The sequence below is a fragment of the Cynara cardunculus genome (assembly GCF_001531365.2).
Source record: "Cynara cardunculus var. scolymus isolate 2C chromosome LG 8, CcrdV1, whole genome shotgun sequence".
NCBI lineage: Eukaryota > Viridiplantae > Streptophyta > Magnoliopsida > Asterales > Asteraceae > Cynara > Cynara cardunculus.
In genome coordinates, this window is record NC_037535.1 from 25,850,171 (window position 1) to 25,863,563 (window position 13,393).

General features: G+C 37.1%; 4 protein-coding genes across 4 annotated transcripts; 2 read left to right on the forward strand and 2 right to left on the reverse strand.

Moving 5' to 3' along the window:
• Nucleotides 1-11: 11 nt before the first annotated feature.
• Nucleotides 12-3,394, reverse strand: LOC112516379 (glutamate receptor 2.7-like). Its single transcript, XM_025123388.1, has 4 exons — nt 1,805-3,394; nt 1,411-1,723; nt 929-1,332; nt 12-576 (listed from the first exon to the last, which is right to left on the reverse strand). Exons 1-4 carry the CDS (start codon nt 3,392-3,394, stop codon nt 115-117), a joined length of 2,769 nt encoding a protein of 922 aa, XP_024979156.1. The 3' UTR covers nt 12-114.
• A 1,809-nt stretch (nt 3,395-5,203) lies between these two features.
• LOC112516995 (small nuclear ribonucleoprotein E-like) lies at nt 5,204-6,879 on the forward strand. Its single transcript, XM_025124276.1, has 6 exons — nt 5,204-5,354; nt 5,437-5,463; nt 5,549-5,611; nt 6,312-6,390; nt 6,514-6,559; nt 6,647-6,879. Exons 1-6 carry the CDS (start codon nt 5,316-5,318, stop codon nt 6,654-6,656), a joined length of 264 nt encoding a protein of 87 aa, XP_024980044.1. The 5' UTR covers nt 5,204-5,315; the 3' UTR covers nt 6,657-6,879.
• Nucleotides 6,880-7,311: 432 nt separating this feature from the next.
• LOC112517338 ((R)-mandelonitrile lyase-like) lies at nt 7,312-9,234 on the reverse strand. Its single transcript, XM_025124737.1, has 3 exons — nt 9,128-9,234; nt 7,553-9,062; nt 7,312-7,459 (listed from the first exon to the last, which is right to left on the reverse strand). Exons 1-3 carry the CDS (start codon nt 9,195-9,197, stop codon nt 7,408-7,410), a joined length of 1,632 nt encoding a protein of 543 aa, XP_024980505.1. The 5' UTR covers nt 9,198-9,234; the 3' UTR covers nt 7,312-7,407.
• A 473-nt stretch (nt 9,235-9,707) lies between these two features.
• On the forward strand, nt 9,708-11,148 carry LOC112517175 (mitogen-activated protein kinase kinase 5-like). The gene has a single exon (XM_025124525.1). It carries the CDS (start codon nt 9,970-9,972, stop codon nt 11,026-11,028), a length of 1,059 nt encoding a protein of 352 aa, XP_024980293.1. The 5' UTR covers nt 9,708-9,969; the 3' UTR covers nt 11,029-11,148.
• The last annotated feature ends 2,245 nt before the right edge of the window (nt 11,149-13,393 follow it).

Here is a 13,393-nt window from a genome sequence, read left to right on the forward strand (position 1 = left end):
TAGGGCCAAATGCCTGCAAACATGACCCTGCCTTTAATGATAGGTTTACAGATGATGATATAGACACTACATACTAGAAATTAGAAAAGAATGATATCATCATCAAGTCATCAACTAGGTCTCTATGGCAGTAAGTGGAGTCCCAGGTTCAGTAGTAGAAGATCCTCCTTCATCATGACAGAAAACTACTGCTTCTTGATGGTAAACACTAATTGCTGGACTCTTGTCGATATCCACTACTTCTTTTGTCTTTCTGGATTCATTGTCAAATGTTTTTGCAATTGCAGCAAGCTTTTGGCTTATTGAACCTTCAGACATCAACTTTTCTCTGTTTTCATACAAAAACATGAGCAAGAAGATGATGAGAGCAGAGGTTGATGATAACCCAGCAATGAGAAAAGGACCCTTGAAGCTATCGAGCGTGAGGCTGTCGGAGGTGACTTTAGCTCCTTTCTGTTCATCACAACCGGCTGCTCCTCCAAACCATTGGTTAGAAATGTTCCTCATTTGCTCCTCTGTTACTTGCAGCACTGCCCTAGAAACATCAGGTACCAAAGGAGACCCTATTGGAAAAGCCTACAATTATCATTGCATATTTTGATTAGAGGTATAGAAATATACACACACACACACACATACATATAGACGAAGGATTGTATGAGAATAGGAGTTAAGGTGAGAAGTGTAAGAAGGGATTTGGACCTTGATCACTTTTAATCCCAAAACAACCCATGAATTACGCTTAGGAGGGAATTGATCTAGTGTATCTCGTGAGTGTTGATCTAGTGGTTCTCTTCAATTAGGATTGATCCGGCGGTAGAGATCCCTTCTTACCCTTCTCATAATAACTTCCATTCTCACCGGAACCCGACCCTATATATATATATATAATTAAATGGAGTAAGAGTAGGGTAAAGGGTGGACTTACGAAACCAAAGCCTGCAGTTTTGTAGGTTGGACCAGTCATGATATACTTACAGTATTTGGCCAGAAAAACCCTGATGTATGGGAGTTCATCCATGATTGCAGAAACTCCTCCATTTTTACTTCCAATCTGGAGGGCGTTATCGTACTCTTCGAACGTGCTGTAGCTCTTCAACTTGCTACCATCAAACCCCATCCCTATTAGCATACCGGCAACAAATGAACCATCTTGATATCCTACCGATTCTCCATTTCTCATTATCTCATGGATATCGGTGTACAAAGGCTGAAGCTGTTGGACCGTTAACATGGATGTCAAGCTTGCCGTATAGCTGGAAGTCAGCACTAGAACCACAAACACCCACACCGCCACCACAAAGCGCGATAAGTTGCTTTTCAACTTCTCCTCTGCAAAAGTTGCAAATTAGAGCCTTAGTTCAAGTGTAATAAGAATTGAGGTGTGTAGTTAAATAGCTAGGCACTTACTGTGGGCGAAAACGAGCGTGGACAAGGAAAACCAGAAGATGGTTCCGACTTGTTGATGAGGGGGCCCTCGGAATTCTTTGTTTACACGATGCTCCAGAATCCATACCACGACTCCGGTGTATATGAAAAACACTCCTGTAGTTATCCACAGGTCTCGCTCTAGAGGTCTCGTGAAGATCCAGGCACTTGTCCTCTCGTCAACCTTGATCGGAACAATCATTGAAACACCGGCCTCGGTGTATGGCAATGTGAAATCTACATATTCTGATCGGTTTGCAAGGATCGTAATGTCTCCGACCACCGCATCGTATTTCTGTTACAGTCGGTTCAGGACATAATTACAAACATTTCTTTAATCATTACTCGAATACATGCAAATTAGTTAACTGATTACCCCACGGAAGACCTCGTAAACAAGATCGTTATAGCTTCCTGCAGGTCTCGTGCCATCTGGAGTAACAAAAGGAATGAATTCGCTTCTCACAGCGTAAGGCAAAGCGTCGACCACTGCTTTAAAAACATCAACGCAGAAACCGGTTGCTACGACCTTTTTGGTTTGAGGATCGAAGTTGGCATCGATGAATTGAACAAACCCCCCTTTCGCTGGAACTCCGACTCTTAACTTGTTTTCGTTGCTGGTTGGGATCTCCCAACCTTTAGGGATGAGATGAGTGTCACCGGGCCAAGTGATGGCTCCGAGTTCATCTTTCAATTGTTTGTTGGTTGTTAATTTTAATGTCTTTGAGATGGCGTTTCCAGGAGTCCAGTATCCGATAGGCTTCTCCCCCTTCCCGATTATGTTCACTATTTGGTAGACATAGGATTGTAACTGTCCGTCGACGATATGGAAGTTGCCACTTAATCCTTCAAAGCGTAAGTTTCGGATCCATGGAAGGAGCTTTGGTCCCATTTCCGAGGTTCCAATGGCATCCAAGTCTGTTGTCGATGATTTCATTTCACGGTGGAAGGTCATATCGATTTGATCACTTGCCACCTTCTCGAATGCCATTGCTAGCGCGAAAACCGTATCATACGACCATATCCCAAACATATCTGGTGCAATGACATCAACCTCCGGATTCTGACTCCGGAATCTTGTTTTCCATCTCTTTTCAAAGTTGATTAGCCGATAGGACCTGGGGATGAACGACTTCACGCCGATAACTCCTTGCATCGAATCTATATCTAAAGTATGCAATTGACTTGTGACGACTTCCGTGATGATCCACACGTACCCTTTTTCCATCATTCCAGCTTCGTTTACTTTCTTGAAGAATCGCGAAGCCAGAGCCGGTAAAGTATGCACCACGAAAACCCGAGTTTGCATAGTCTTTAGTTTATAGAGCTCTTGAAGAATCCAATCATCGGAAGCAGATGGAGATACGATGGAGCGGTACATGACTTTGGCTCCGATGGTTAGCATGGCATCAGATAAACAAGGAATGAAGCTTGTTCCATAATCACCATCTTCGTAAACGAACACCACTTGCTTCCAAGCGAACGACTTGATGAATTGCGTGATGGGTTCGATGTTAGCGGAAGAATTGGGTGCAGATCGGATGAAGTAGGGGTTGCGATTGGGGGAGAGAGAAGGGGTTGTAGCAGGAGAGATGATAGGAACCTTGGATTTGTTGCCAATGTCGGTAACGAAATCGGCTTGGGAGGATTTCATGGGTCCAAAAATGGCGATGACTTGAAGGTTTTTCAAGAGGTCTATGGCTGCAGAAGCAGCTTGAACGTTGTCTTGTTTGGAATCACGAAAGTTGGGGACGATGATGGTGGTGGTGTTGGTGTGTTGTTGATAGAAGTCTTGTAACGCTATTGAAAAGCAGGTGCGGGTGATCTTACCAACCATGGATGCCATATCAAGAATCACTCCAATTCCTATCTTGATGGAGTTTCCATTTCCATTTCCATGAACAGGTATGGTTGTGGTGGTGATGACCACAAGAAAGAGTAGCAGCAGATGATGGTTGTTTGCCATTTTTTTCATGGTGGTTCAGTTATGAAGGTGAAGGTGTGGATCTGCTACTGCTATTGCTATTGCTATTGCTACTGCTACTGCTACTGCTACTGCTATCCATCAAAATTAAAGATTTGATTGACAAAATGTTGCAACTAAAATAAAAATAAAACTAAAAACTAAAAACTGAAACAAAACAATAAATACATGACAATGACATAGCAGTGGAAATCATAAAAATATGACAAAACCATTGTATTTGACCAAGTCTTTCAAAACCAAAATTTGATGTAAATTGTTTAAATATATACCATAAACTTTATTCTTTATCTCAGTCGATGTTATAATATGACTTTATGTGATTTTGAGAAAGTGATGATGTTTTTATTTTTTAATAAAATATATATTTTAAGATATCATAAAAATTTAACAAAAATATATCGATATTAATATCAAATTAACTATTTGAAATTTCTCATTTTTTTCTATAATTTTTTAATTCAATTTTTTTATAATTTAATTTATGTATAATATCGAAATAATTTATATTTGATTTAATAATATAATATTTTAATTATATTTTATATTTTAAAATGAGATGTTCATCCTCTATTTGATTATGTTTATCCGCAGTTATTTATACGAATTCAAACATCGAGCTTTAATAAATTTGAAGATATCATAAAAATTTAAATATATATATATCGATGTTAATGTCAAATCAACTATTTAAAAGTTTTTATTTTTTATGTAATTTCTTTAATTTATTTTTTATTATAATTTAATTTAAGTTTAATAATGAAATAATTTATTTTTGGTTTAATAATATAACATTTTATTTATATTTTATATTTTAAAATGAGATGTTCATCCTCTATTTGATTATGTTTATCCGCAGTTATTTATACGAATTCAAACATCGAGCTTTAATAAATTTGAAGATATCATAAAAATTTAAATATATATATATCGATGTTAATGTCAAATCAACTATTTAAAAGTTTTTATTTTTTATGTAATTTCTTTAATTTATTTTTTATTATAATTTAATTTAAGTTTAATAATGAAATAATTTATTTTTRGTTTAATAATATAACATTTTATAAAGATAATAATTAAGTATTCTGTTAGAACYCAATGATTATCCTAATTATATTTTAGATTTTTTATATTTAAAATAAGATGTTTATCATGTATTTGATTGTGTTTATCTGCAGTTAGTTACACAAATTCATATATGAAGCTTTAATAAGTTGTACATACGCACAATTTACTTGTAAACTTGAGTTTTAAGTAATATGCATTAATAAATAGTACTTTACGCATAAAAAATGGTTTTTAAGAGTTTTCGTCAAATGATTTATAATATATAATATATATATTTTTTATATAATTTAATTTAAGTTTAATAATAAAACAATTTATTTTTGGTTTAATATTATAAATTTTATAAAGATTATAATTAAGTATTCTGTTAGAATTTAATGATTATACTAATTATATTTTAGATTTTTTATATTTAAAATGAGATGTTTATCCTGTATTTAATTGTGTTTATCTACAGTTAGTTACACGATGAACGATTTAAGAGTTTTTAAGAATCTTACCAAATGAAAGGAAAACAGAAAAGAAAAAAAAAAGTCTAAAATGCCCTTTTAACGGCTTTTACCAAATCTGCATGTTTTCGCATTCCAAGATGGTTAATGTTAAACTGTGATTCCCAGACTGTACTGTAGGGACGAAAATGTTGAATTTGAAAAACTACAGGGACCAAAATGTATTTTACTCAATAGAATAAAAGAATGTCGACCAGCAAGAAAAAGAAAAGGCCTTCACCCTTCACTCTTTCCTTCACCACTGCGGCTTCTCTAGGGTTGTGTCTGCGACTTCGTTACCCACAAAAGGAGAATAGTCCTGCTCGCCGGCCGTAACAACAGCAGCCATGGCTACTAAAGTCCAGAGGATCATGACCCAACCGATCGTATGTATTCTCATCCCTCACAACTTGCCCTAATTCTCTTATTCGATTAATTACTGATGCAATTTCAATTTTTTCTTTCCAGAATTTGATCTTTCGGTTCCTCCAGAGTGTAAACATTCTACAATCTTTTCTCCTTTCAATATTCTTACATCTTCTTGGTTGATTTTCTTACTAATGTTTTGTTTACGAAACAGAAAGCTCGTATACAGATATGGCTGTTTGAGCAGAAGGATTTGAGGATTGAAGGCCGCATAATCGTATGTTTGACTATACTATCTAGGGTTTTTTCCATTATCTGCGTTTTGCTGCTTGTACTTGTTTCTATTATTGCTTTTAACCATCTAGTCATTAGGAACCTTTTTCCTGTAGATATTGAGCAACCAATTAGCCAACGATATCTGTTCTTTGGGGTAGACCATACGCTCTCTTGCTAACAGAAAACTAATAAAGACTTGCACTTTGGTTGTGATGTCAATGGCCTTTTTTTCTCCAAATTAATGTAGGTTTGAAACCTGTGTGGGGATCTTTGAAAAATATATTTTGCTTTATAACAAATGCTAGAGATGTTAAATATGCAACAACCATCCAAGTCAAGTATTACAGCATGATATCGACCATAAAAGTATGCCTTTTACTCCATCATTGTTTTCTTTTCTTCTTTTGGGAATGGATGCTCAACGCCTAGCCAGTTGAATGTTAATGTATTATTGTGTTGGCATATTTTTGTTTCTCATGTTTTCTTAAATCAAGATTGGGGATTAATGGAGAGATAAGAATAGGAATGCATGAAAAAGGGATTGGTTTTTGATTAATATAACAAGATATGAAAAAATTTAAGTGCTTGAGTGATGAAGGATGTGTTTGTTGATGATGTGAGACTAACGTCGTCAAAGCCATATTATCCCCTATAATTGAACAATATCAGCCACATCTTATGTGTTTCTTTATTTCATCTAGGGGTTTGATGAGTACATGAATTTGGTTCTTGATGAGGCTGAGGAAGTCAGCATAAAGAAGAAAACCAGAAAGGCTCTGGGTTTGTGATATTTTCATTAGCTTGCTTGTGAATACATTATTTTTGGATTGTAGTCTTTGTATATGTTGAATGTGATTCCAATGACGTCACATTTCTGACTTGCCAACTTTTGGATATCTGTAGGCAGGATTTTGCTGAAAGGGGACAACATTACCCTGATGATGAATTCGTATGTAACTTGTTCTCTCGTTTCTAATATACAAGCATTTGCTGATTTCAATGTGATTAACCCATCCATTTGTTGTCATTGGTCCAGGGGAAAGTAGTGCCGAGCATTTGCATGAGGGTAGGCATTCATAGAGGTTCTGGATTATGTTTGATGAATGTTAATTAGGGACATGGGTTGTGTTGGCGTTTTTAGATATTTGTTTATGTAAGCACCAAACTGCAGGAAATTTGACAACTGAGTATGCTTTATCAACTCATGCAGCGTCGTCACAATGCTATATATCCAGTCACAATTCTATTTACAGTAGTCAAATCATCTCCTTATAAACACAAGTTCTATCTATCTATCTATCATCTTTGTGAGTTGGAGAAGATAAAATCTTCAATTGCCTATTTTGTCAAGGGCATCATTCTCTGGTTCTTCATGGACATCTATGGGGCTGTTTTCCTCTTTTAACCGTTCTGACGACTCCTGTGATGTCGGGTATGGGAGGCACCAAATGTACCCACTCTTTTCAAGGCTTGCAATCTTGATTTTAGATTGCTTATTCCAGTTTTCCAATCATGTAATTAGGGAGGAGATGCTAAATCCAATCTATCTTAATTTCAATGGTATGAGACAAGACACTTTGATTTTAGAATGATTTTTGTCATTATAAATTTATGAAATGGTAATGGTAATGGTAATATAACCCATGCACACATAATTAAAATACTTTGAATCAATAATAATAAAATTGAGAATGGATTGGTTCTATTTATTATTATGATAAAGAAAAGGAAAAGGAAAAAGAAAAAGAAAAACAAGAATTGTTTGTATTATATGAATGACTACAAAATGAGAAGGTCTCAAATGGTTGTTTTTTGCATTCTCTCCTTCAAGATCTTCAAACCCATGTGCCTGCAACACCAACACATTGCTTAATTAACAACACACACACACACACACACACTCTTTTTTGAGTTTGAAACAATCAATCAAACCTTAAATTACCTTCCAAGCATTAATAGAGTCGCCTGTGGATTAGTCCCTGGTGAAATTGAAAAGGTGGAACCATCAATGACTCGAAGAGACCCAACCCCCATCACCTTCAAATTCTCATCCACCACCCTCCCCACCAAGCATCCCCCATGATAATGCCATATTGTGTTCACCGTCCGCCGGCAAAACTCACCCATCTCCACATCACTCGATTGGTTCTCCGGCAATCCTGGCCCCACAAATCTAAAGTCGCCACCCGACCATCCCCAGAATCTGTAATCATCCATTGCTCGGCTTCTAAGCAACTCACCAATCTTACGAGTTCCATTCACGCACCTCTGCAAATCCACTGGGTTGCTGAAGTAGTTAAAACGCACGCTTGGGTTCGCTCTGATTTCTGTCGACACCAACCCAAGTGATCCCGCGGACACAGGTCCGATGATCTTCTCCATGATGCTTGCAACACTGAAATATAACGGAGAAGACGGTGGCCGCATGAAAACGGAGTGGACAGGAGTGGGAAAAGGGAGAACGTTGGAGGATGCTTCCAGATAAGCACCTGAATCGGTGATGCCCACCACCTGTATGAGAGAATGCTGCAATAGCATCGGTGACACAAACGATATTCCGTTTCGTGGGTTATCGTACACAAACTGTCCCACGAACGGAGAATGAGTTACGACGGGTATGCCCCAAGAAGAGAGGTAGTTTCGCTGCCCGATTCCGCTGAGAAGCAGCAGGTGGGGGCTACCAATTGCGCCGGCGGAGAGGATGACTTCTCCTTTCTCCCTGAGCATTGCATGGTGATAACGGCCCAAGTTATCACAGAAAACGACGCCGATGGCGTTCTCCTTGGAGGTCGGAGAATCGGAAGGTGCGAACAAGATCCTTTCCACGGTGGCGTAGACAGCCACCTTGATGTTGGTTTCTCTAGCGTAATTTAGAAGATCGGCGGCGCTGTGTCTATGGCCGGAGCTGTTGAAGGTGGAACCACCGATCTTGGTCCCAAGAGAGTGTTTGAAAGTAAAGGAGTTATAAGGTTGAACACCGATTTCCAATAATGCATCACGAAGAGAGGACTGCCATGACTGTAATTCGGGTTCAAACACGATGGCTTTCTCGACCCATTGATAAGAGCGCTCGATAAGATTGGGATCCCAACTGATTCCTGATCGGTTGTAGAATTGATCGTCGGCTCGGCTATAGAAGCCGGCGTTAATGGCGCTGCTGCCGCCGAGAACGCGGCCGCGGGCATTGGGAACTCCTTCCTCGGAAGTGAAGGGTTGGGCGGGGGAATGGAAGGGATCGACTTGGCGGAGCGTGGGGATGAAACCTTCTTGTGTCATGACGTTGGGGTTGAGATGAGGAGGACCGCCTCTTTCAAGAAGCAAGACTCGGTGGTCGAGAGACAATGTGGCGGCCAAGGGGCAACCGGCGGTGCCACCGCCGACTATTATGTAGTCAAACGAATCGTGGGGCGGAAGGGCGGTGGCGTTGAGGACGAAGGCCATGAAGGTTGGACCTGCAAGTAAAGTAAGAGAGAAATTAAGGAAGAAATAGAAAAGAGAAGCATGGTGGGGAACTTACTCTGAGTGTGAGATAAGGTGGATGCAATGAGGGAGAAGAGCATGAGGAAGGAAATGGCGATGGCGGCCATTTTTGACAAGGAAGAAGAAGGCAATTCTGTTGGAACAGAGTACGTGACAAGATGGATTCATAATATGATTTTGATGTAAATATAATATATATATACATACACTGATTTATTGAATTTATATAATATAATATATTCTATTTAATTTTATTGAAGGTAAGGTTTGGTTTGTAAAACATAAGGTGTTTGACTATAAACATTTAAATATTTATTTATCTCATTAGACTTGATTTCATATTTAATTTGACATGCTTTTGAAAGCATATTCTTTTAATAATTGTTGGGTTAAATTAAAAAAAGTGGAGAGAGAAATATGTGTTAAGTTGTAAGTTGAGGTTATTTGTGATTCATGAATATGATGTAGAAAGAAAGAACGATACAATTAATTGGTAAGTAGAGATATGATATCATATGATATAATATGATAGAAGGAACGGAAGTAATAATAAATAAATAAATAAATAATAAAATATGAATGAGAAAAAAAGGTATTCTAAATTCTCATTCTTATAAACAGAGAGCGTATCAATTGCGTCTTCATCGTCTTCCTCTCTTTTCTTTTCTTTTTGTTTCCCAGAACCTTCTCTCTCTCTCTCTCTCTCTTGGATTGAGATTGAAATTGAGATTGAAATTGAGATTGAAATTGAAATTGAAATTCCATTTGCAATTGCAATCCAAATCGAATTGCATGATTAGGTCCAATATGATGATCATCAACTCCATTCCCAAACCCCTCTCTTCCTTCTAAATTCTTCCCACCAAACCTAATTCCATCATGAGGCCCATTCACCCTCCGCCTCCTTCCGCCTCTGCCAATCGCCCCCGCCGTCGTCCTGACCTAACCCTTCCCTTGCCCCAACGTCAACCCCAAATTGCCCTCCCCCTCCCTCTCCCCCCTTCCTTCGCCCCTACTTCCACCTCCCAACTCCTCTCCAACTCTAAACAGCAATCCTTCAACTTGTCTGAACTCGACCGCATGAATAGAATCGGCAGCGGCAGCGGCGGAACCGTCTACAAGGTCCTCCACCGCCCCACCGGCCGCCTCTTTGCCCTCAAAGTTATCTACGGCAACCACGAAAACGACGTCCGCCGCCAGATCTGTCGCGAAATCGAGATCCTGCGCGACGTCGACAATCTCAACATCGTCAAGTGCCATGATATGTTCGATCACGCCGGTGAGATCCAGGTTCTTCTTGAATACATGGACGGCGGATCCCTTGAAGGGACCCACATCTCCCATGAAGCCTCTCTAGCCGATCTCACCCGCCAGGTTCTCTCCGGTATCTATTACCTCCACCGCCGTAAGATTGTCCACCGTGATATCAAACCCTCCAATCTTTTAATCAATTCCAAAAAACAAGTCAAGATTGCCGATTTCGGGGTTTCAAGAATCTTGGCCCAAACAATGGATCCCTGTAATTCTTCTGTCGGTACGATTGCTTACATGAGTCCTGAAAGAATAAACACCGACCTCAATCATGGAAAATACGACGGCTACGCCGGAGATATCTGGAGCCTCGGTGTAAGCATATTGGAGTTCTATTTGGGGCGTTTTCCCTTCGCCGTTGGGAGACAGGGCGATTGGGCTAGCCTGATGTGTGCAATCTGTATGTCGCAGCCACCGGAAGCGCCGGCCACGGCATCTCGTGAATTTCGAGATTTTGTCTCCTGCTGTTTGCAAAGAGAGCCCGCCAGGAGGTGGACGGCGGCGCAGTTGTTGCGGCACCCGTTCGTCACCGGGGCAGCAGGCAGCCATGCTAGTAATAACCAGGTGCATCCGACCCATCAACTACTTCCTCCACCTCCTCGTCCACATTTTTCTTCATCGTCTTGATTTTTCTGGTTATATTGTAATTTTGTCTTGATTTTACTTGTGTAACAATCTCAGATGATGATGATGATTTTGGGGGAGGATGAAAAATTTGATTTTCAGGAAATATCTGTGTGTTTTAGTCCATATTTGTTGGTTTTGATGACAAGCATATATATGAAGAAGGTAAGCAAATCTTTAAACAAACTAAAGAAAAAAGGAGAGGTTTTTAGTTTTATATTGTATGCCGTGGTTGCAATTGAATCTTGAAGATTAACAGTGAATGAGTTCAAAAGAGGAATTTTGTAGATGAAATGAAATGATCATTATTACCAGTACTTAGGGAGGGTAAAAGATGGTGCTTTTTTCTTAATTGATTTATGATGGATACAGAAGTGGCTTTCTGCTTGTGTGTTTTGTAATGAATGAGAAAAATCTTTGACAAGCTCTATCTTTTAATAATGATAAAAGGCAACTCATAGTAATATAGCTTATTAAGGAGACAATGGTTTCCCTTTTTTTCCTTTTTGTGGATGAAAATGACAAAAGGGGTTTCATGGGATAGGGTTGTATCAAAACTTGCATGAATGGTAATGATCCTACAAAGGAAAATGGGAGTGGGAATGTTGGTTGGTGGGATTGGATTGGATTGGATTCATCTTTCTTTTTTTTCCTTTTGGTAATAGTAGATTCATCCATTGCTTATTTCCTAAATCCTAATGGTAATGGCTTATTAGGGGTCCTGGTTTCTGTAAATGGGAACAAGTAAGAGATGAGTGAGTGTGGCATGGTAGGCTGTGACCATTCAGCTTGTATTTAACCCCCAAACTGCTGTTTCATGTACAGAGAAAGTATTTACAGTTTTTGAAACAAGAATGGGTAGTGGTAGTGGTACATACACATATAGAGAGGTCTTGATTTGGGTTTGAATTTGCATGATCAAATATTTCTTGTAGTATATAAGATGGTTATTATCAAGTCTTTGAATGGAAGGAAATAAATAGTATTGAGATTTCCAGAAAATATGGAAGCTGCAAGTTTTATTATGCTAGCTAATGGGAAAAAAGTCATTTTTCATCAAAATTTGTTTTACAAAATCAAATCAATATATTGTTTATGTATTAAAACATAAAAAAATGGAATTAGTCCATAGTCTGGGTTTGCACAGAGATTATTCAAGTGGAGAGGAGAGGGATAATCAGCAATTGGGCTTAATAAGCTGAATTTAAAGCAATCCATGGCAATAAGTAGTAGTGGAGTATGAATACTTAGTTTTGTGATAAGAAAAGAAAAGAAAAGAAAAGAATATAATATTGAAGATGGTACGGTAAGAGCTTCGATCACTATTCTAATAACAATTGCTATTCGTCGAGAAGTTGATAGGAGACATCAACAATTACTCAACACATAGAGGTTACATGATATCCAGAAATTTGTTTTTGGTAAGATGATTGATTAAAAAAAGGTATTTATTTATTCAATTTTTATTTACCAAATACACCTTAGAATATAAAATATATATATCTATATCTATTCAAGACTACTAGAATCACACTCGCGCAAAACACCGAGATACATCTTCACTTTAACGTTTCGTTTTATTTTTTTATTGATATAATACGGTTTATATAGTTTTAATAAAGATAATAATATTTTTACTTTTAAATAAAAATGTATTTGAAGATATAAAAAATATATCGATATTAATATCAAATTAATTATTTAAAAGTTCTTATTTTTTTGTACAATTTCTTTAATTTAATTTTTTATTATAATTTAATTTATGTCTAATAGAGAAGTTACTTATTTTTTGGGTTTAACAATATATTTTTTTTATAAAGATAATAACTGTTAGAACTTCATGATTATCCTAATTATATTTTAAACTTTTTATATTTAAAATAAGATATTTATCTTATATTTGATTATGTTTATCTACAGTTAGTTATACGAATTTAAAATAGATATTTAATAAGTTATACTTATGCACAATTTACTTGTAATATTAAATTTTAAGTAATATACATTGAACAACAGTACTTTATGTATCAAAAACGGTTTTTAAAAGTTTTTGTAAAATGTTTTATAATACTAGAAGCGTACTCGCGCAATGCAGCGAAATACATCGTGATTTTAATATTTCATTTTATTCTTTATCTCATTCAATGTTATAATATGACTTTATGTGATTTTGAGAAAACGATGATGTTTTTATTTTAGAATAAAATATATGTTTGAAGATATTATAAAAATTTGACAAAAATATATCGATATTAATATCAAATTAACTATTTGAAATTTCTCATTTTTAGTGTAATTTTTTAATTCAACTTTTTTATAATTTAATTTATGTACAATAATGAAGTAATTTATATTTGATTTAATAATA

Bases quoted from the DNA above. Each gene is read 5' to 3' on its own strand.
- LOC112516379 (XM_025123388.1), bottom strand. From the start codon at position 3,394: ATGGCAAACAACCATCATCTGCTGCTACTCTTTCTTGTGGTCATCACC. The intron at 1,724-1,804 runs GTAATCAGTTAA...CGACTGTAACAG, and splicing joins TTTACGAGGTCTTCCGTGGG to AAATACGATGCGGTGGTCGG. The intron at 1,333-1,410 runs GTAAGTGCCTAG...CAACTTTTGCAG, and splicing joins CACGCTCGTTTTCGCCCACA to AGGAGAAGTTGAAAAGCAAC.
- LOC112516995 (XM_025124276.1), top strand. From the start codon at position 5,316: ATGGCTACTAAAGTCCAGAGGATCATGACCCAACCGATC. The intron at 5,464-5,548 runs GTAAACATTCTA...TTTACGAAACAG, and splicing joins TCTTTCGGTTCCTCCAGAGT to AAAGCTCGTATACAGATATG. The intron at 6,391-6,513 runs GTTTGTGATATT...GGATATCTGTAG, and splicing joins GAAAACCAGAAAGGCTCTGG to GCAGGATTTTGCTGAAAGGG.
- LOC112517338 (XM_025124737.1), bottom strand. From the start codon at position 9,197: ATGGCCGCCATCGCCATTTCCTTCCTCATGCTCTTCTCCCTCATTGCA. The intron at 9,063-9,127 runs GTAAGTTCCCCA...CTTTACTTGCAG, and splicing joins CACCTTATCTCACACTCAGA to GTCCAACCTTCATGGCCTTC. The intron at 7,460-7,552 runs GTAATTTAAGGT...TTGGTGTTGCAG, and splicing joins ACTCTATTAATGCTTGGAAG to GCACATGGGTTTGAAGATCT.
- LOC112517175 (XM_025124525.1), top strand. From the start codon at position 9,970: ATGAGGCCCATTCACCCTCCGCCTCCTTCCGCCTCTGCCAATCGCCCC.